This window comes from Corvus cornix, chromosome 8 (assembly GCF_000738735.6).
Source record: "Corvus cornix cornix isolate S_Up_H32 chromosome 8, ASM73873v5, whole genome shotgun sequence".
NCBI lineage: Eukaryota > Metazoa > Chordata > Aves > Passeriformes > Corvidae > Corvus > Corvus cornix.
Genome location: NC_046338.1, coordinates 19,930,868 through 19,953,467, shown reverse-complemented (window position 1 = coordinate 19,953,467; position 22,600 = coordinate 19,930,868). Strand labels below are relative to the sequence as shown.

At 39.9% G+C, this 22,600-nt stretch overlaps 1 protein-coding gene across 4 annotated transcripts in view; it reads left to right on the top strand.

Moving 5' to 3' along the window:
* The first annotated feature begins 10,457 nt into the window (after positions 1-10,457).
* COL11A1 (collagen type XI alpha 1 chain) overlaps positions 10,458-22,600 on the top strand; it is a 133,070-nt gene continuing 120,927 nt past the window's right edge. For 2 of the 4 annotated variants that reach the window (XM_010409233.4, XM_039555961.1), the window contains exon 1: positions 10,458-10,882. In XM_010409233.4, the coding sequence (XP_010407535.2) occupies positions 10,768-10,882 (115 nt within the window). In that variant the 5' untranslated portion in view covers positions 10,458-10,767. The remainder of the gene's footprint in view (positions 10,883-22,600) is intronic. The other 2 variants (XM_019291622.2, XM_010409232.4) reach the window with 2 other exon arrangements.

Here is a 22,600-nt window from a genome sequence, read left to right as displayed (position 1 = left end):
CAAGATAACATCAGAGAGGAAAAGGTGTATGCAAAGATTTCTGCTCATCCTGCATTTACAGATTCTTTTGTGACTCTCACAGAGCTGCTATATTCTCCTCTGTTTGTCCTAATATCAGATGCAAATATTCACATTTTTTACATTAAAAAATGGTCAAAATAGTATTTTCTTGACTTGCCTTTTCAACATCCATACAAATTCAGAAACCTCATGTAAACATACCACCTTTGAGGGAGGAATTTTGTGCTCTGCAGAAATGTATGCCCATGGACAGGAAGCTGAAGGCAATTTGGCAGTTTTAGTGCAATCCTTGTTTCGTTATCCCCTGTCACATGAACTACTGAATTCCTTCTGGGAACTGCTGTTAACACAACCAACCCACTGAGCTCCTGGGACTGGTCCCCAAGACTTTGTAGGCCCTGTGTACTGAAGGCTGCCTCACGTTTCAAAATGGAATTGTCAGCCCTAAACAGGGTGTTCAAATCTTAGACAATTAAAAGGCACCAACTCAAATTAAAAGCTTTTCCGTGCCTGAATTTTAAAGTTACTACATATAACTCAAACCACTTTCCTCAAAGGGGTTTCTTTCTCTTCTGGGATAAAACTGGAATTTGGTCTAGAGAAGATATATTACATGGCATGCTAAGGTATGTGAGTCAGCTTTCATCAGCTAGAACTACTAAAATGACCATTATTTTATGAACTGAGGTGGATAATGAGAAATATTTGAAGACTGAGAGCAGTCTTATATTCTGAGGCAGTCAACTGGGAACCTCTGTGACTTCTTTGAGAGGATGTGTCATTTCAGAGGAATATGAGTTAAATAAAATGGGACATTTATATTTATTAAATCATAAACTACTAATGTATTTTTTCTTTTATTATTAGTTAGATGTACTTTAAGTTTTGGCCCTCATCTTCTCAAAACTGGGCAGTTATGAAATGGAGCCTCTTGAGGCACAACGCCTCCCTGAAATGTTACATTTGGTTTTTCTGTGTTCTTTCTTATAGAACACGTTAAACTTCTACTTCAAAGTGCTTTAACAAGTGATCACTTATGAGGTTTCTATGCATAGAAAGAAGAAGTACAGGACTATCATGGCTGGACATAAATTCATTTGCTGTTAGAAATTCACCTTCTTAACCCTCTCCATGCCTTAATTTCTTCCACTTAAAAGGAATTGTGAGGGTGGTAGCATTAATGTTGCCAAAAACTAATAAACATGCTACAAGTGTGTGACACATGCAGACCATTAGTCTGTGCCTGCACTGCCTCCTTGTGTATTAGATAGGCCACCAGTGCTCCCCCAACACAAAACAATGCCATAAACCAATGCAGAAGAGGGACTCTAAGAGGCCTTTTATACTTAAACATTTGTGTTCGTAATTTGTCCCAGGTCATAAATAAAAATGACTGTGGTACGTAGATACTGGCCCACTGCTTCAAGAACACTGATTAAAGCAGAACTAAACAGGGACACTCTCTCTGATAATAAGATAAACAGTTGCCAATGTAACTGAGCCTGTCTACACTGTTCCCTTTTAGCTCTCCCAGACCAAGTATTTGTTTCTATTGGTCTCCTGCAAAAGGAAGTTTCAGACAAAATATAAAACAAAACAAAACAACAAACAAAACACCCCCCCCCCAAAAAAAAAAAACCAAAACAAACAAACCAAACCAAACCAAAACCCAACCAAACCAACCAAACAAACGAAAAACCCAAACAAAAATACGTAGGAGCCAAAAAGATACCAGCAATTGAAGAAAAATATTTGAAAGTGGTGCGTTGCAAAACCACGACAGACTCGAGATTTAGTTGGCCATCGGAAAATTTCAGAAATGGCAATCAATATGCAGATTTCTGGCAGTTCAGGCGTGTAATAGCAACATGTAAAAACTAAACACAAACTAAGAAACAGCCTCAAATATTTATGTCTAATTTTCAGTGATCTTAAATGAGCAAAATTCTGGTATCCTTTATGCATTACATTTTAGAAGATGTATTGCACATTACACCAATTGCTCTTTTTTTCCCTCCTGAATGAAGTATAATTATGATTACAACAGGCTATGATCTCAAAAAGATATTCACACAAATTAAAAGAATGGTGGGTTGCTGTATCAGTTACACAGTGCAGTCCTATAAAATACCAGTAGGTGAACCTTGAAATCTTAGGGAGTTTGGCTGACATAAGCCTCCAATAACTTGAGCTGAATGACAAAGCTGGGCTGGTAATGCTGCAGGACACTTGATACTTCCTGAGGCTTTCTGAACAGGATGGAAATGTGCTGTCTATATGCTGCAAAACACTATTTCAGCAATATTTTTCGGGGGATGGAGGTGCAGGAAAACCAGATTATTCTACAAAACAGTCATGATTAAGATCCAGCTAAGTGAATGACAACAGGAAATACAGTCATTGCCACTTTTCTCCAATGAACTTCACAGGCAGACAGTGTTAAAATTCTGTTTTAACCTGCAGCCAAACACACAGCACATTCCCAGAAAAATTCCAGTCAGAATATCTTCCATTCACAAATGTGGGTATGTGGCAGCTCCTCAAAGAGATCACCTGTATCAGCATTAAAACACTGCTTACTTTTGTGTATATTAAGGCTATATAAAGCCAAAAAGGAGGAACTTCATAGATTATTACAAATTTGTCAGACTACATCGATCAATGAAAAGAACAAAGTTAATGAAAAAATGGTGTTCCATTTGAGCAAGATTTTATGTAAATGTTGTTAGTTTTTCTCTCATATAAAACTATAGAAGCACACTGGTCAAAAGGAGGGTTGGGGAGTAGAACACGTGAAGGAAGGTAACTGTGTTACCTGGAGGTGTGCATCAAAGTATGGGTAGGAGGCTCAAGTTAAAAAATACCTGCCCTCATCTTGTCTGCACAGACAGGTCAGAAGCAAGCAATACACTAATTTTTTCCAAGCATCTCTATTATTAGATGTAAACAAAACCAACAACAGCAACCACAAAACCAAACCTTGAAAATAACGCATTAAGTTCTGATAATACCAGTTTCTTTCCTTGCCCTTTGATGCACAGAGAATCCACATGTGGAGGATTCTTCATCCTTTTCTTCCTAAATGACAATCATAGCCAGACCAATAACCACAGCAAACATGAAAATCAACTGATAATTCAGGCTCTCCAAGACAATTCTCAAGCCCACCCTTTAACACCTACCTACATGTTAACTTATAACACTTATAAGAAAACATGATGCATTCCCATAACACTGGCAAACCCTCCAGTGTCTGAGAAAACCAGACTCTTCAATTTTATTCCCTGAAGCACTGAACAACTCCAATCCTAAACATTATTTCCAAGGGGGTAGATCAGTACACACTTTGGTAAATTGTAACCTCAGGTGTAGTCTGTTTGGCAACACTTACAGCATACCTGAACTACGAGAACAGCCCAAGAAAACATGAGAGCTGTTCAGACAGCTGTGCAGAATCAAAAAATTATCTCCAACAATTATCCTGTATGTTTAAGTCTTCATTTCCAAATGACACCTCCTAACTCCACCCCAACTCCTAATATTACATGCATACACATGGGTATCAAAAAGAATATAAACTCACAACAATTCCATGGAACATCCTTTTCCTCCAAGCTTTGAAGAATCTTACTTTAAGCATGGGTCTTGAAAATACTCTTTTTCCATCCTAACCTTCAAGCCAATCTTACCCCTAACCTTCACTATGCCCATTGTTGAAAACAAGGCATTTGCCACTGATAGCAATAAACTGCTTCATACTCCGCAGCAATAATCCAGTCTCCTGAAGTCATCTCTTGCAGTGTAACCTTAATGAAGACTGCATATAGACCTGGAAAATTAAAAAGATAGCAAACTGAAAATAAGATACTGGATCTTGACAATACCAGACCATTTTGTATCTCTAGATCCAATAAACTAGGTTGTCTATGAACTACATTCCTCACCTCAATCTCTCCTACTGTTGACAGCAGCCTTCCTAACACTTCAGATCTGTAAAAATTGATTTAAACTTGACTCACTTGAGTCTTGACACTTTCTTAATCTTAATCTGAAAGATAGTAAATCATTAATGAAAAAGAACTGGCATCACTGGTTTTTTGGGTTTTTTCCTGCCTCTAAAAACCTTCCGGAGACTAGCAGTAAATAGGATTCTAGATAGTAAATCTAATCTCAGCTCTGACCAGACTAGACACCTCAGGACCATAAAACATTCCCTGGACCATTTTACTTACTAGATTCAATCTAAAGATTCTCAAACATTAATCCTAAATTCCTAATCCTCCTAATTCTAATTCTTGCATTATTAATAACTACAGGATCAATTATTGCCAATGGCTTTCCTTCATGTGTGCTGAGTCTTATTAATTCTTATTTCTGGGAACACTGTAGATGCTGCCATATGGTATGCTCTTTATACTTAGTCATGCTCTTCCAAAGGCCTACCCTTAACCTGTTTCAAATCCCAATACCTAGGGCAGGTATTCCTACACAAACTGAGAGAGGAAAACACAATATAAGCTATAGGGAATTATAAGAGAGAATTAGGTTGTGAGCTGTAAAACCTGCCTGCAGAGGCACATGGCAGCACAGAGGAGCACACAGCAGCACACAGAGGCTTGTCTCCACCGGACCCTGGGGGAGGAGGTGTCACACAGCAGACCCCTATGGAGAGGAGCCTGCCGGGAGCTGACAGACGAGTGAACAGCGAGTGATCATCCCATAGAAGGACATTGACAAAGTGTGTTGCTGATGTGGCAACATGGGATAGGTCACACCATATAAAGAAATGCTGTGCCTTAGAAAAGTGTATAAAACCAGCTCACTCCTTTGAATAAACGATTCAGATTCCCTGCCGGTCTAGGTCCGAGATTCAATTGCCGACCATAATCCTTGTAGCAGTATCAGTATTCTCACCTCTGTAGCATATGCAGAGTCCAGTGCTAATTTGTCATTTATACATAGCAACCGACTATTATAATGTACAACAGTATCGGTCTCTGGTTTCCACAGGTACTGTTTCTATGCCTCCCTGCAGGAGACCCTGTACAACTGAGCATTACTCAGGGATGCAGACACATCATAGTAGAAAACGCTAACCTCTTGTGTGGCAAAAGTCTTGTTCAGATCTAGAGAATGAATTCTGACTGTAAAACCAAACACAGACCCTTAGTTTATTTCTCCACCTGATGTAAAACACTATTTCTCCTGAAGAAGAAAATTATGAAAGATTTGGCTGCCAACTACACAAGTACAAAGACTGCTGACAAGATTTTGCATTCGTGTAAAATGAATTTACCTGTTGATCCTTTCTTTTCCTAAGACTTAAACCCTCTGTTTTATACTAGATTTCTTCCCAGCCTTCTATAGGAGACTAAGGCATTGGTTTCTGCCAGTTGGTATAAAGCACTGGTTTCTACTAGTGCCTACCTCCTCCTTATCTCCTTGCTTCCCATAGATTTAAAATGGAAGTGGTAATTATGACAATTTAGAATGCAAATATCAGAATTAAGGTAATTTCTAATAGTAGTTTAGGAAGGGCACCAACTTCAACAGGAACCCACAGTACAATACATCAGATTCTATTAATACCTCCCTTCTACTCATCTTTGGCAGTCTTACTTTGTTGCATTATTCAGGGTTTATGATAGTTACAATTCTCAAACCCCAACACTATTACTTGAATACTAACTAGAACTTGTATTAACTAGCACATAAGGGAGTAAACCCCAAAGTTAAAGGCAGTATTAGTCAATGATTTCTACCAACACACTTAACTTTGGGGGAACCTGTAGAAAGGTATTATGGCTCTTAGCTAAAACCTTTGGCCTAAACTTAATTTTCATACCTACTTACCAAGCAGTTGTCTTTTAGTTCCTTTAGGACTAATACAGCTCAAGGCACAGGTTTTGATCAAAACAATTACTATTTCCAGGGGTCAGCAGGAACAATCTGCTGATTTAAGACTTGAAAATCCTCAGCCCTACCCCAGAGCCAAATCTCCCTTTTCCTATTGTTAACAATATCCCATGTTTCTGTCAACCAAGTTCTGGAATAAGGATTCTACTAACTCATTTCAGAGGTATCATCCCTGAATTGAAAAGTAGCGCAGGTTATTGTCTTGTTTTGATCTTATCTTCAAAGAACATTGGAGATAAGATTCTCCAAATTTGTCCTTATCTTCATGATGCTGAGGAACAGGATGCAAGTGTGATGGTTGACATTTTTAACTATCAGTGTTAACTATATAATTAAAAAATGGGATAAACCCCTACAGCAAGAGATGTATAAGTTCTTACCAACTACAGCCCCCTTCCAAATTAGCAGACTGTTTCAAACAGCAGTCATGTCATTTAATACCTCAAATCCCAAATTCTAACCTTAATACTGACTTCATTCTTTACACAGCCCTAGAAGTTTTAACCTCTCACATTGGTGTTTCCGGTAGCAACTCCCATTAGTGCACATTCAATTTAAAACTGTAAGGATTTTTTCACCAGAAACTGTACAAATTCAACCTTCAATATACACACAGCAACAAATACGCATCCAGTTTCTGGCCACATCACAGACCTGCTTGTGGATCTGTGTAAGGTTGCACAGTGCATCTGCCACTCCAGCTTTATTTATGTTATTCTCAATACATTCTCCAAAAGAAAAAAAACCAGTAATGTTAATATTTCTGTAGTCTTGTGGTACCTGAGCTAATGAGTACTGAACTATGCTGTTTTGTACTTAATTTCTTTTACTATCTTCTTTCTTCCCTAATTCTTGGGAATCTGAAAGAATCAATGGGCACTGAGTCATTCCCTAGCCTAAAGAGGTTTGCTGAGGGTCAGAGAAAGCCTTGGTTTCATCCTTCAAAACCTTAAATAATGGAACTGGGGGAGTTCAGTGAAGTTGTAAGCTATTATTGATAATAACAAAAGGTATATTACTCTTCTTGAAGCCAGAATCATTGTAAGTAACAGTGTCATTATTTTGTCTATATGCTTGTGTTTATATACTTCTCTCCCTTTAAAACTACAAAAAAGAGCTGATTAGCATTTCATCTAGCAGAGATCATTCCACCAATTACCATCAGTGAGACAACTTTGTTTACAAGGGTTCACTTCTCTGAAGCAGAGTAACTCACTTTTCTTCCTAATATTAGTCAAATAACAGAAAACTCTCAGCAAACATAGATTTGCACCAGAAATGAGACAATGCTAAAATACTCACCTACCTAAACCAAAAAGAATTAAAGAAACAGAGAAGATGGTGGGTGATGACTTTAAGGCAGACATTTATTTTGCAATATTCACTTAATTGCTGTGAATAGAACTGCAGAGGGCATCAACATCTGTGTGAAACTAGAAAAAAAGTAGTCAAGTCAATGTCCTTGAGATACAGGGAAACCAACAATAAAAGCATACTCTTCTTTACAGTGCATTATTATTCCCAGTGAAATGACCCCTTTATATAGAGAGAGAAGTCTCACTTTTGGTGATGTCAAGGAATATGTTAAAATGGTGTGATTGCAAAAGAGCCAAAGAACACAATATTTACAGTTACATTTCATTATGGTGCCTATAGCCTGAAGAACGTGAAAGAGCTGCTGCTGTGAATTTATTGTAACTTAAAGTGGTCCAAGAAAACATATTCTCTTCTCCATAGTTCCTAACCCCTCCCCCTCTCTGCCCCAAAATACAACAATGACCCATCTGTGCACATACAAGAGAGCAGTTCCTAATATTTAAACATGGATTAATCTGCCAATGTTGATGTATCAGGGACAGAACATAATGAATGTCACAGTGCTCAGTCTTTCTTTTCACTAAAACTGTCTTGAAGAGTAATGAGGAACAAAAAAGCCGACATAAAGAACAAACCACTGTGGATCATAGATGATTTAATAAGTAACATAATTCATTTCTCTTCTGTTTCTCTCTGAAAATATTTTCACATTTTAACCCTCTTTCAGATTCAAGAAAATATATCTCCCAAAATTACATCTAAGAGTGAAAATTTCTAACAAAGATCTTTAAAGAATAATTTCATGGCACTCATAAAGCTTATCTATGCTCTGAATCGTTCTCTCTTCTTTGACATATTTTGATGGCTGCAATTACTTCTCTCTAGAACAGCATCATTACAGTTTAGAAGATTATGAACAATAACTAGGAAAATAAGCTAAATGTAAATCAATTAAATGTAAATCAATAATTCCTAAATAATGAATTTGGCGGGCTGCAAAATGTGGATCTTCACCTAAATGGCATGTAACTTTTATCTTGTTAGTGGTGAATCTGATGGCAATTTATTACATCTGTGTGGCTTGGCATACTGACATGCAAAAATAACTGAGCTAGCTCTAAATTAAAGCGGTCCTGGTACTAGAATTAATACAGGATTTTATGGATTTTTATATTAATGTAAGTATGCTACCTCACATGATTTAATACTTGGCATTTTTTCCTCTTTGTTCTGCTTTGGATTGATGTAGGACCACAAAAATCAGTGGGTATCTTTCCATTGACAGTTTGGGAGATGAATCACATCCCCTAAAACTTAAATAACGGTAAATGCACAGTGTAAAATTACTATTCTCTACACTGTGAGAATACTTGTTCTCTTTCACCACTATCTGAAATGCTTCCATTTCTTCTCCTGGGCAGAGATAGACTTTTTCATTTTTACTAGGGAAGAGTTTAGCTGTATTCATTCTGGCAAACAGAAAGGCTCAAAACAAAGTCAGAGAAGCAATGTGTGATAAGAGACTGGAAGCAGCAAGAATGCTGGTGACAGAAAGATGTGTAATTCATAAGCATGAAGAGGAAACTTGAAACTTTATAGCATATGAGATTTTCCCATGAAAAAGTATTGAGTAAAAATAATAAATTTCCATTGGGACTACCGACTGACATTGTAAGGAAGGAGGCTGAAACATCAAGTTAATTTCGTCTGTGCTTCAAAGCATCTAGTAAATGACTGAGAACTACACAGAGCAGCAGAGCAACAATAATAGTACTGACTTTTGGGGACCTGTATGTAGTTAGGGTGTAAGACAATTTTAATAAGCAGCTGGGGGTAGTCTCAAGACCGCTGGGGAGATGGTTCAGTGGTGCACATGGCGCTGTTGAGTTAAATGGTTCATGAACTTAGAAGTCTTTTCCAACTTTAATGATTCCATGCGTAAATTTTTACACAAAGGTCGGATACATATGGCATTTTGGTGCTCCACAGCTGTACTGTGAAGTGCCAGAATAACCTTGAGTATCTCTTTAGTGAACAGCACTTGAGGGAGCTCAGATGTAGCTGTCCTATGCACCTCAGTCCCCTCAGCTGCAAATCTAATGACAATGATACCATTCCAAGGACAGAAGGAGCTAGGTGTACTAATGGAGCGCAGCAAAACTTTAAGATATTTTATGAAAGGACAATAAATATCTGAAGTATAATTTGACATATAAAAGCAACATGTATTTTATTGATAAACTGTATATTTATTAATTGCTGTAAGGCATTAAAGATCTCAGTGAAGGCAATTTTTTTTTTTTTTAATTATATACATTTCTACTAAAACGCGACCATGGTTTTCTCTCATTTTCCAGAGGAGCCAGGGCAGAACCTGATCCCAGCGGAGGATTTTGGCTGGACCTGCTGCACAGCTAAGCTCTGCCAGAGGTTTCAGCCTACGGGCCGGTCCCCGTCACCGATTGGTGCACAGGTGGGACAGGACGGGAGTGCGAGCGGGAGGGTTCCCGGCGAGGAGCCGACACCTGGCTCCCCGGGCTGCAGGATGTGGTGAGGCGGGGAATGGCAATGCTCGGTGGCGGTCTTTTCCTTCACCACTCCGATCCCTCCTGTCTTACAGCGCCCTTAGAGCGAAGCCCCCGGAGGTGTGTGACCAGAAGCTGCTCCTGGGAGGGGTGTGAGGGGAACGGGCCGCCGGGGCCGGACCTGCCGCCGCACCGACGCCAGCGGGCGGTTTCGGGGAGCCCGAAGGGCCGCCCCGCCGACGCTTCATCTCAGCGCCCCGGCTCCTCTCAGGCACATTCCTCTCCTCGAACTTGCCCTGCCCCGCTCCCTTCCCCGCCGACGCCCCCCTCCCCCCGCTTGTCCCCAGTGTCGCGCCCCTGCTCCGCGCCCCCGCCATCGCTCCGCGGGGCGCCGCGGCCGCCTCTGCGCATGCTCGGGGCGAGGGGGCCAGCGCGGAGCGGGCGGGGGCGGCGGTGACCCGGTGAAGGGACACCGCAGCCTTGTCCCCCGGCTCGCTCCCGCCGCGCCTTCTGCCTTCCCCGACCGCCTTCGGGAGGGCCGCTCACCGCCACGGCGGGGGCCGGCGGTGCCCGCGGCGTGGCCGGTGTGCCGCCGCCGAGGCGGAGGGCGGTGCTGTGGGCGGCCGAGGGAGCCCCGCGATTGGCCTCCGCCTGGCGGCTGGCGTGTCAGTCGGGCTCCAGGGGTGGCCCTGGGAGCCGCTCGCCCAGCCCTCTGACGGGATGAAGCCTTTAGGGGGATGCGGAGCTCTTTGCATTTTGATTAAAGCCCCTCATCTCCCTTCAGTCTGAAGGCAGGGCACCGGGGAGGACGGGTCGGAGGGGCCTGTGCAAGGCCGGGCAGAGTGGGAGCAGGGCGAGAGAGAAAGCCTCTCTCGGTTTATCACGTATGGCTCTATAGGACAAGTCATCTCTGGGAATATAGTGGAAAGGACGGAGCTGGTATAAACTGAAGGCGCCCGTGTTTAATTCACACTTGTGGGTGCCCAGCATGGAGATGCAGAGATGGTCCTCAAGGTGGAAAACGAGAAGGTGGCCTTGGGACTCGGCTGTAACCGTGCTCATCACCTTCGCTTTCCTTCTCCGGACTGCAGAGGTCAGAGGAGGTAAGAAAGCAAAGGGGAGCCGGAGAGTCCAGTCGCCTCTCTCCCCTTCTCGGGGAAATGACCCAGGGCACGGCTGAGGCCGCGTTTCACAGGAAACCTGTCAGAGCGACTCCCGGTGCTGGGGAGGCGAGAGCGCTCTTGGGGCCGGCTCCGGGCGCGGGGACCCGCGGGGAGCCCCTGGCAGCGCGGGCAGGGACGTCCCTCCCAGGTGCCGCGGAGGGACGGCTCTCGGTCAGCCTCAGCCTTAAACTTTGGATGTATTTTTAATGAGGTGAAGGAGATGCACTGGTGGGATGGGAAAATAAAATAAATACTTGTCGAACAGAGCGACTTATCCTCTTCCAACACTGGACTCCTGTTTTGTGGAGTGTGCGTCCAACTTTGTTTTGTTGAACTACTGAAGTTCACCAGGTTGTGACTGAAATTGACCGACAAGTATCTGCCTTCTCCTCGGAGGGGCGAGGAAAGGGAAAGTTGGGGGGTGGAGGCTCTCGGCTCTGATTTTCTCCGCTCTCCTCTCTTTTATTTTTCCTTTTGCAACGGGTTTTAGTGGGCAAAAAGTTTTCCAGGGCTCAAGCGGAGGAGAAAATACACTTGCAGGGGCCCATTGCCAGCCGTTGCGGAGGGCAGCTCCCGGGGCAGCGGCGCCCCGCAGGTGGTGCGAGCGGTGCCGGGCCCGGAGATGCCCGGGGGGGCTCGGGGGGCTCAGCCCGACGATCGCTGGGCTCCCCGCGGGCGGTGTCAGCGCCGGGGAGCCGTCCCCAGCCTCCTCCCCGCTCTGCAGCCTCCCCGGGGGATCGAGTGGTCCCTTAGGTGTCCGTGGACCTGGTGGGCAGGGTGCGGCCCGCGGGGGACTTGCAGGGGGAACAAGAGCCAGGCAGCAGCGCAGCAGCCTCAGCAGAAAGGAATCGCTGCCCCCTCCCCCGCAGCACGCCTGGCGTTCCCCGCTTCTCCCGTCCGCACCGCTCTCCCTGGTCTCTCCCGCATCGCCGCCAGCCCAGCTGGGCTTTCTGGGCTGACCTCGCAGCTCGCCGAGCTGCAGTGCAGTCTCCGGTGGCGGGAGAGTTCTCCTTTCCTACTGGGGGTGAAAATGCTGCCTCTTCCTCCATTCCTCCATCCCTCCCTCCCTCCCACCGGAGCCAGCAGGCGCATCTGGAGGCCAGTCTGGCTGGGACTGAGGTTTTTATTTTTCTGTGAGTCTGATATTAATGAAGAGGCTTAGGTCTCCGAAATGAAAGGATTAATTTTTTATGTATTTATTATTTTAACGAGGCATTTCTCCATCTGAATTCCCTGAATCAACAGGCGTCCTAGAGAGAGCAGGGAAAGGTGATCAGTTTCCATTCAAGTCTTTATACCTGGGCACAACCTTGACGGTGTCAGATCAATCAGGGCTCCTGCCCCCTGCTGGCCCCGTTTCTGACAGGGACTGGAGGGGTCAGATTTCATCCCTCTTGCAATTCCACGGACTCGCTGGAGTCACACCAGGGTGAATTAACCTCGCGCTCGTTACTATGTGGAGACTGAGTTTCTTCAAGAAGAATACCGTCCTCAAAAGCATGATCGATTTCTTATGCCACTTTCCACAGTAGAACTGACGAAGTTAATTAGGGTTTATGTAGACTATGTTTACATAATGGGTCGGATGCAAATGACAAGTTAAAAGAAAATCTAAACCCAAACAGCACAGGAAAAATCAACAGAACTTACACTGAAATCAACTGAACTGGTACTTAACTGAACTGTATTCAGCAACATTATGCAGACTAAATTGGTTGTGGTAACTTTATTCAAAACTGAAAGTCTATATTGATAGTCTTTTAGTCTTCTGTATAAAGGACATTTCAGAAATATAGAACTACAGGCTTCTTATTCTTTGTAGAAGCATTCTGAAAAGAGCTTAGTTCTTGACCTTTTCTGAGATACAGTATGCTATTTGCTTAGGAACTACAGGGAGCTGTGTGTTCAGGGCTTGATCTGTTATTGAAGTCAGTAAGAGTTTTTCCATTGACTACAGAGGGACTAGAATTTGACCTAATTTCTCTAACAGAGTACAAGGGACTTATTTCTGAAGCATCTGTTATGCATTCTAATCTTATTTAGAGTAGTTAAAAGATAACATAGGACATGATGATTCCTATTTGAAACTAGGAGAGGGAAAATACCAAGGGATAAAATAAAATAGCATAAATGGCAGGTAAACAATATGACTAAATAAAAATGCTGGATAAAATATGAATGCTGGACAAAATACAAATTGCTCTTATAAACTCTTTTAAATCCTCTGTTCTTCAATTTTCTTCTCATAAACGACCTTTATGAAAAGAAAATTACATGGTGTATTCATATAAAGTGTTAATCATACAGCAGTGACTTTTTAAAGACAACAGAAACCACTCCATGTAGACAAACCTCAACAGATTCCTAAAATTCTTGGCTTTTTTTTTCAAGTTTCTTTATTTAACCAAAAAAAAAAAAAAATAGAGAAGTATGAGGTGTCTTTCATACTTGTAAGAAATGGTGTGCAAAGAAGTGTTTGGGCTCTTGAGTTATTTCTTCTTTAGACAGAAAAAGTTACAGAAGTGAGAATCAACTGAATGGGAAAAGCAGTGATTCATACTTGGTCTGCTCAGTGCCCACCAGCTCTTAAGCAGCTCTTTTTAGAAAATGTTTTTGCTTTATGACTTGGCTAAAGTAAACAAAATTCAGTATTTTAAAAGACATCCTTTGATTTCCTTTCCCCTTCCTCACCTTTAATACTAAACCTGTTGGTAATGTGTTTGGTATGAATAAACTCATTTAGTCAAAATGGCACGGCTTCAACACTATAAATTTTTTGTAAGAGCTTGACATCAATGCACTATTGTGATACTGATTTAAATTTCATGGGCAAGAAATGAAAAATCAGCCTTTTTATTATTTATAAGCTTTTTCAAGCAAATGGAAATCTAGCTCTTAATCTGAGTGAAAAAAAGATTTAGGAAGCCTTGCTGAAAATGGGGCTATGAAACTATATCTAGAAAACACACTTTGGACCTTCTGTGTAAGTGACGAGCAGATTTGTTTCTAATATAGAACAGATACTTCTTATTGTCATCTTAGGAAATATAAAGGTTCCTTATGCTTCCCCCATACAGGCTTGGAAAGTAGTAGGAGTCCTAGGTGCAGAAGGAATGCAGAACTGGGCCAATTAGTGATGGCAAAAGGAGAGTTTTCTTTCTGGATGCACACTTAACACTGCTACTGATTTGTATTTGCTTAGTAAGGAAGATATGGATCTGTTTGTTGAATGAAAGCTCTTGAATGTATCCAGCTAGTCTAAACCTGTATAAAGGGGTGTTTTAAACTAGAAAAGTACAAATTTCTTCTCAGAACTATTCATGATGTAAAGCACTTTTGATTTTAACTGACCAATTAACTTTTAAGATTGAAAAAGAGTGTAACATTCTAAGCATTCCTTTATTTTTCAGTTAAATTGTTTTGTGTGATAATTTGTGTGGGTTTCTCAGATTGTTATTCACAAAGTTGGCAAAAATGAATTAATCAAAGGGTGATTTCACTAGCTGTAGCTAGTGATCCCAGCTGAAGCTTTTCCGAGTCCCAAGGATCAGCAGGTGAAATGGTCTAATTTCCCACAATGGTGCGAGAGAGACCTGCATGTATTCATCTGTTTTGCTATGTAATTTTGATTTCTTAATTGTTTCTAAGGTAAAATAATTATTTCAAATTCAGCAGCAGACATCAGACAGAGAAAAAGTGACTTGTGTGTGTTGCTAATTTTCTAGAGTGTGTATCTTTGCATTTAATTTAGAAGGAGATGTCGCATGGATCCAAGAAAGGACTATTCAGCCTGCAAGAATCTATGTCTCTTTCTTAGCTCTGCAGAAAAGAAGTTTCTCAACTTCAGTTTTGTGCATACCTTATCAAATTTAACTGTGTATAGGTGCACAAATTCTCAGTTGGTTCGACTTGAAATAATAAAACCCTAGTACCTATAATTGAAATGACAATAGGAAAAAAAAAAATCTTCGATTAAAAACCTTTCCCAGTGCTATCTTTTGTTCTGATCACTAAAAAATCCCCATGAAGAACAACACACCCCTAAAGCTCCCATTGTTTGTAAAATTAGTGTCTGCAGCAGATGTTAAATGTAGGAAAAAACTTGTCTTACTTATTTTTACAACTGTCATGCCCAAAGTTACTTGATCTCCTCCAAAGAGAGCCCTTAACTCTAACCCAGTTGCAGCATACTGAAGGAGCCATGACATTACTGCTGAGGTTATACCTAAAACACACTGGAGCAATTATGTCTTTCCCGGATTTGTTTTGTACAGTGGTGAACAGTAGGGTTTCCATCTGCCAGCAAGATTAAGAAGTTGCTTTTCTTTTCTCTGTAGAGCGTTCTGCTTCTTTTCAGAAGAAATCCTCATAGCATTGGTTAATTTATCATTGTTCTGAGTATTTGTTGATAATAGGGGGGAATAAATTAAGCAGAGCTTGGGAGAAATCTCTAATGTTCTAAGAATGTGAAGTCTCATGCAGTGATAGAGATTTGCCCTCTGGATGGAGACAATAGAGAACAGTGGCTTAAAAGGAATTAGGTTAGCACACACGCCTGTTGCAAGGGCTTATAACTGTTCTACTCAGTATTAAATACCAAGTTTACAGACTGTAAATGTAAGGATTAATTGTTGACCCGGTTATTACAATAGTAGTAGAATCTGGCAGAACTTAAATTCTTTTTAGCACATTAACACACATAAGGGACTGTAAAAACCTTTGTGAATTTCAGGTCTGGGACTTCACTGCAAGTACAAGTGTTAATGTACACAGTGTGTGAAATAGAAGGTATTTGGCAGAGCTCATATAATAGAAGCAGAGTGTTTGCTGCAAACCTAATTGAAAGATGTGTTATAAAAGACGAATAAAAAGAACTTAGATCCTGGTCCTGTTATAAATAATGGCAGCTAAGCTTTGTCTATGATCGAAATTAACTTAGTTGTAAGTCAAATTATGGTCACATTTTTAAAGTATTTCTGCAGACTAACTGCTACCTGTCCTTTAGCTGTGTACCTCACCTTACTCAAATTATCATAGTAATCTGATAGATTATCAAACATTCATAGTTTATAAATAGTTCAAGATTTTATGACCTTGCTGTCTGCCTAAGAGGAATTCCTGCTAATATTGGTAGGATACAGAATTGAATCTGATTTCCTTGCATTGCTCTCCTTTGACATCAGGGAAAGTATGGTGAAAGATTTGAGTTGTAGGAGTTGTTTCTCTATCAAATTAAATAGGATTACTTTAAATGACACCATTTCTAAACCTTGTCCTTGGCTGTATTCTATGCTTAAAACTGAAATGTACAAATGTTGCATATTTGAAAACTCCCATTTATTAGAAGATATTTTTGAACTCTTATTTGAATTATTTCTCAATAAATACCTTGATGACAAAACTTTTAAGTGGACTCAGTTTCTTTCATGTTTAATTGCTGAGGGAACACCTTGTCTCTTCCCGTAGCACGGGAAGAGACACACATTTTTAGACTGTGTCTCTTTTTCATATGGTAATAGAAACAGGATACTCAAGAATGTAATACTTGTTTTGCTGATTTTCACAGCTGGAACTACTGTGTCTGCTGTCTGTACAAAAATAACTTTTTGAATCTTTAGAAGAGACCTCAATGTAGTTAGACACTTGGAATGCAGTCCTAAAAGATTTTGCTGTGGTGCAAAATAAGAATAAGTCCGTAGAAATATGGAGACAGATGCTAAAGTATTGTAAACTAATGGATCAATACAGATCTGCACAGCTGATGAACAAGCCCAATCTTCTGGGCTCAGCAAGGGGTTATTTCATGGAATTGCCATCAGGTCATCAGTGCTCGATGGCTGTCAATGTTGCTAAGCAAGTGATAGAAGTACAATCTATCCAGCCTCAAAGAAGGTTTTGAGTAATACAAAAGTCACATTTTGTGGTGAAATATGTATAGTATGATTAAAAGCCTCAAAGTCTAGGGTGTACTTAAGAATTATGCAATGTAACAAAACCTTAAAATAATTAATCTTCTTTTTTTCCTGAACATTTCCAGTAAATAAATCAGCCTACAAGCTAATGTTGCTAAAGATCTGAGAGTGTACTTGTACATAGACAAGTTTTCCACTGGTTTCAGTATAGGATATAAGTGGGGGGGGGAGAAGGTTGTGGGTTTTTGGGGGGTTTTGGGTTGTCTTGTAGGAGTGTTAGAGGTTGGTCTTTAAAATGAGATATAGTTAGTAGTTGATGAGTATCAAAATTTCCTCCTGTACCTGCACAGACTATCTGCATAGTCTTTGAAATACTATAATGTATTTAGTAGATTTTTCAGCATGGGAAGTCAGTGAAAAATTTCCAAATAACTGGTGTGGAAACAGAAGTAGCCAGTTCTGAGCAGTTTCACAGAGGCCTCTATTGGTGAAATAGTCGGTCCTAGGCTATTTAAAGCATTCCTGTATGCATCTGGATAATCTCTAGTTCTTGTAAACATTTAATATGAAAGCTCTGCAATAACACCTATTTCTAAAAATGTCACCATTCAAGATCCCAATTACATAATTAAACTAGGAAATTCATGTAGGAAAATTCTTAACAGGTAAAACAACCTGAAAACGTGTCTCTAGAAGTATATATGTGGGAAACATATATTCAGTTAATCTCATAAATTTATATTCAGGTTCCTTGAAAAAAAGAATCTTAATTTTCACGAGCACTATATAATTAGGCAACTCAATTGGTTTCATTTTTGTACCTTGAAGATGCTCTGTAACTCACTCTTGCAGCCCATAAAACAGAGAATTCATTTTATCCAGCTCTATAAAGTCCATCTATGAAAAGCATTGGAACCTTTGCAGAGGACACTGCAGAAAGCCTTGATGTTGGTTCCCAGAGCAGTTCTTCTGTTGCAGGGCTGGGCTCTCAGCAGAGTTGGGAGGCAGGCGATTCCCAGACTGCCAGGCCCAAAAGCTTGTGAGGAAGGGCAGCTCTGCCCAGAGCTGGCCAGTAGGAAATGGTAAGGACAGAAGAGTACCTGATCATTTTATGGTGCTTAGACACATATGGCTGAACTGCAGGGAATCATTGCTTGGGATACAGAGACTAGATCCTGCACTGGGAAGGCAATAGAGTCCTTTGTCAGAACTTCAAAGCTCAGTGAAGCAGTTGGGCATAACGTGCTTTTGAATTCCTGCTTTTGGATGGTCACTTCTGTATTAGTGCTTAACAGATGAAGGATACAGTAAAAAAATAAGTGTAGATAATAACATTATATGTATTTCTGTTTTTAAAGGGTGTCCATCATAACTGCCCACTATAAGTGTCTAAGAGTAAGAACATAAATGTTCTTACTACATTAGAAATAGCACAGTTTTCTAGTAGTTGATGGGTCTTGTTTTGTGTCCTAAAGGTCAACAAACTATCAGATTATCAAATCCAGATTCTCATGCTGCTGGTAACAAAGAGGTAAAGACCTCTTTCGTTCATCAGGTTTTGGACCATTTAATGCGTGCCAGTTAGAAACCTTCATTGTAGTAGTTCGTCTTTACCCACCTATAGAATACATGGAATGCCCTTAGAATGAGCTCCTAGAGTTTTAAAGATTCAAAATTTTAAGAAAAGTAAATAAACTGAACAACAGTAGGCTATTATGGCTTTAATAGGTAGCATGGTTTCAAAACCCTGTGGTGCAGTCAGTACCTTCTACTTATGTCCTTCTGTATATACCTAAAAATCCAACCAGAGGCAGCCTCTTCTGAGGTCCACGTATATAAGGAGTCTCTTCATTAGTACTCACCAAATACACACATTTTAGCCTATCAGGCCATTGCAGCTTGTAGGTTTTAAATGATCTGTTGCAGTGACATAAAACTGGACTAAACTTTGAGAAAACACTCCATTTAGAACTGAAGATTAATGTTTCAAGGCTCTTTAAGTTTTAGTTTTTGCAGTGGTTCCATTGGAACAGATTACTGGCAGAATGAAGCCTATTTCCATGGAAAAATATGAAGTAAAATAATAATAACTTAGAAACATTAGTCTTTCTAAATTTCTAATATAATTCTTTGTACTGGGGAAAATTAAGCTCTTTTCTACTCCAGAGCTGTATCTCCCTAATTTGGAGTTATTGATTGTAACTCTTAAAGGTACTTTGTGGAGTGAACACTGATAAATTCTCACTCTCACATCAATCAAAAAAGGGCACTGATGAAGAATTACGAGAACTCAAGAAGTTATCCGTTTGTCATATCAGAAAAACATATAATACCGTTTAAAAGTATTCTTTGCTATATCAAAAAGAAGGAAAAGGCTAAGTTACTGTAGGTATTAACAGCATAGCAAACACTGAGTTGCAGTCTTGGTTTTTCTAAGGTGTATCTGTAAAGTAAAGAATACTTCCTCTTTCTTTTTCCCTTTGAGTTTTGTTATTGTTTTCATTCCAAATATGTCCCCCAGCAGGCAGTCTGGAAGCATCTTGTAAATTATGTAGGTAAACACAGCCTTTAAATAGGGAAGGATCATTGTGCCTGTGATCTCTCATAAAATTAAGAGACTAACATCAAGGAGTTACTAGACCAAAATCTAAATATAATAGGATTTCAACTTCTTTGCTTTATTAGGTAATTGGACAGAATTAAATATATTTTAGTCTAAATGACTCATCCCCTGAACAATTTCTTATGGGAATAATTTTGTAGCCAGAAATTGCCACCACAGTCACTTTCCTGTCAGTGCTGGAGAGTTCCACTTTGAGACCTGATGGCAAAGTCCTCCCCTCTGAAAATGCAGATGATGGTTTCCTGTGTACACCCTATCTTCAATAACAGTCTGTCTTGAACTGTTTGATCCCTAGGCACCAGCACCTTCACCTTAAAAAGTGCTTTGCAGTACAGTTTACAGCAAGAGAACAAATGTCAAGTTTGGTACACCCTATTTGAAAAGGTTCAGGGCTCCATTCCCACTGCAGCCTAAGCGTCTTGCATGTTCCATATTAAATAGAAGAAAACTTAAGGTTTTTGGACTTTTAGATAGGCCCATTCTGACTTCCATGGTTATCTTTTAAGGAATAATCAAACTCACTCAAAAGTTCTCAATTCAGTGAGTAATAGTTTTTCAGTCTGTATGTATTTCGAGTCCACTGAGGACCACTGACAGCATACATCTGGGATAGGATCACTAAATGTTTGACCTCTTCAGATCTGAGTAAGACATGAAATACTGCATGAGATCCACACTAGTGTGGAATTGCAGCTGCTCATGAATTTGACACATAAACTGCTTCTTAATACAGCTTTACCTAGGTTAGAAACCTGGCTGATAGCCAGCTAACCTAGCTGGGCCAAGAAGAATTTCTGAAAAAGCACAAGTATGCAGTATCTTTTTCTTCTGCAAGATAATTCCCAGTAATAGTGTCCATGCCATTTTATTTGAATGAAAAGAATATGATACAGAATTTGTCAATTTATTTGTGACTACAGCAGGCTTAAATTCCAATCACAGTAAGATACTGTGATTGGAAGCTGATATGTATGCTAAGAAATAGAAGATCAGGTTTTTCATATGCTTGAATGTCAATTTATTGACACACACACACTAGCTACTTAGGGTGATACAGGACAGAACGTTCTAATTAGGCAAAACAGTACAGCTCTATTTTCAGTGTGCATTAATGACCTAACATCTACAAACCTCACATTGACAGTAATGCCGCTCATTAAATTGACTTGAGTAAAATTTTGTAAAAAAAGTATGTTGTAGATCAAAACATTTTCAATAATGCAAAGTCATTAAAATAAAAATAATTAACTTTAAAAAGTTAATGTAGCTAGAAAGATTATATGTATAGATTTTGCTCTTTTATTCAAAATTATTGCAGCTGGTATAATTCCAAAGATGATATTGCTGCCATTAGATGAACTGTTGATCCATCTTTTTTGGGTTCTGTACAGTTTGCCTTTGCAGGGTCAGATGGGCTTTGTCACAATGCAGAAATTTAATGGTGACTGCTGAAGCAGAAACAAGGAATTTTATTGCCTTTTATTAAGGTACTAAGTTCACCATGATCTCAGTTTCAGACAGGATACATATTTTATAAACTAAGAAGATATGATTAAGCACCATTCATTTAATTACCATCTACATTTAAATAAATCCAAATGTAATGAACAAGACATGACCCTTCCAATGCAAATTTTCTTGCATATGTTACAACTTAGCCCTTTCTTGTAATGTCTATTCTTTTACCTAAGATTGTGTGATCATCTTCAAGAAGCATTCCCATAGGGAGATGGGGAATTGATATGCATTTTTACTGAAAACTGGGGTCATCCTGAAGAGGAGGAGGCTTGATGTCACACATTGAATAAGTCATGAATATAGACTGTGTGTCCAAAGGACTTCAGTTTCTGCCCTCCTTTACAGTTTCTCAACCCCTCTTTTCTCTGCTATCATAACTTGTATTGTTGTGGTACCTGGGAACCTCCTCCATGGACAGTTTCCGCCAAGAGAAAGCAAGAGCTATGTTGTGTAATAGATTCCAGCTCAAATATCAGGAAGTCTAAGTGAAGGAAGCAAGTCCTCTGAATGTGAATAATGAATGTTGTTTATATTTGTGGCTTTAGGGCATGTCAGAAATTAATCTGCTGTTTTCACCAGATTCTGCTTAATTCCAGATGAAACCACGCTGAGCAAAGGTAGTAATTGTTAGGTATAATGCAATATAAAGGCATCAGGATTTGATCCATATGTGTTGTATCAGTATTATTAATAATGATATATCACAGATTTCATTTCAATTTAGATATTGTGGAGTCAATGAAAGCTATGATACTTTCAAATGTGATTATATGATAATAATGATGTCTAGATTTCTCCAGCTGTTCTTTTTCAATCTTTAAGGGCATTATAGTTTTACAATATGGGCTTATGAATTTATACAATAGAAAGCTTTGTCATAGCCTTTAAAACAAATGTATTCTTGTATACAGATGAAATCTAGGCTTGGAAACACTAACCAAAATTGGAAGTAAATTTTTGCGTGCATTTTCCTTCTCTCCAGCAAACAAAACACATGAAGCTCCCCTCATGTATTTGACTCTTGATACTCTTTCCTGACCTGGCAATGCAAAAGTGTGATCTAGCATCCAGTTTACAACTACTTAGCTTCAGTGAATCCTCGTAATTTCCAGCAGAGGTATTCTGATTTTTTTTTTCATAAGTTTCCTAATGGAAGAAAGCTAAAGGGAAAAGAAAGGAAGAGTAAACATGGCTTTGGAGTTATATTTAATATGAAATGCTCTAGACCAAATGTTCTTATCCATACCACTATAAATATGGAAAGCTCATTGGGTGAATGGATGTACTTCAGTCATACCACAGTAATGAAGACCAGAATTTGGCTCTACAGTTTTAAATATTGCAGTTACAAGTTCATTTGGGTCTTGAGATGTGACACCACTAATTTTTGTTGGTGTGCTTTACCTTCTTTATATTTGAAAATACAGGAACTTATGATGGAGTTAAATGATTAATGGTTTGGTATCCTGAAAGATACGGGAACACTCAGGTTCCCATCTCACACAATTCTGGTTTTTAAAAGGGGATTTTTGAAGAATTCCTTTTGCCATTCCAGAAATCCCAGCATTTTTAAGCATTTTGGCTTTGGTCACTGCTGTAGAGTCT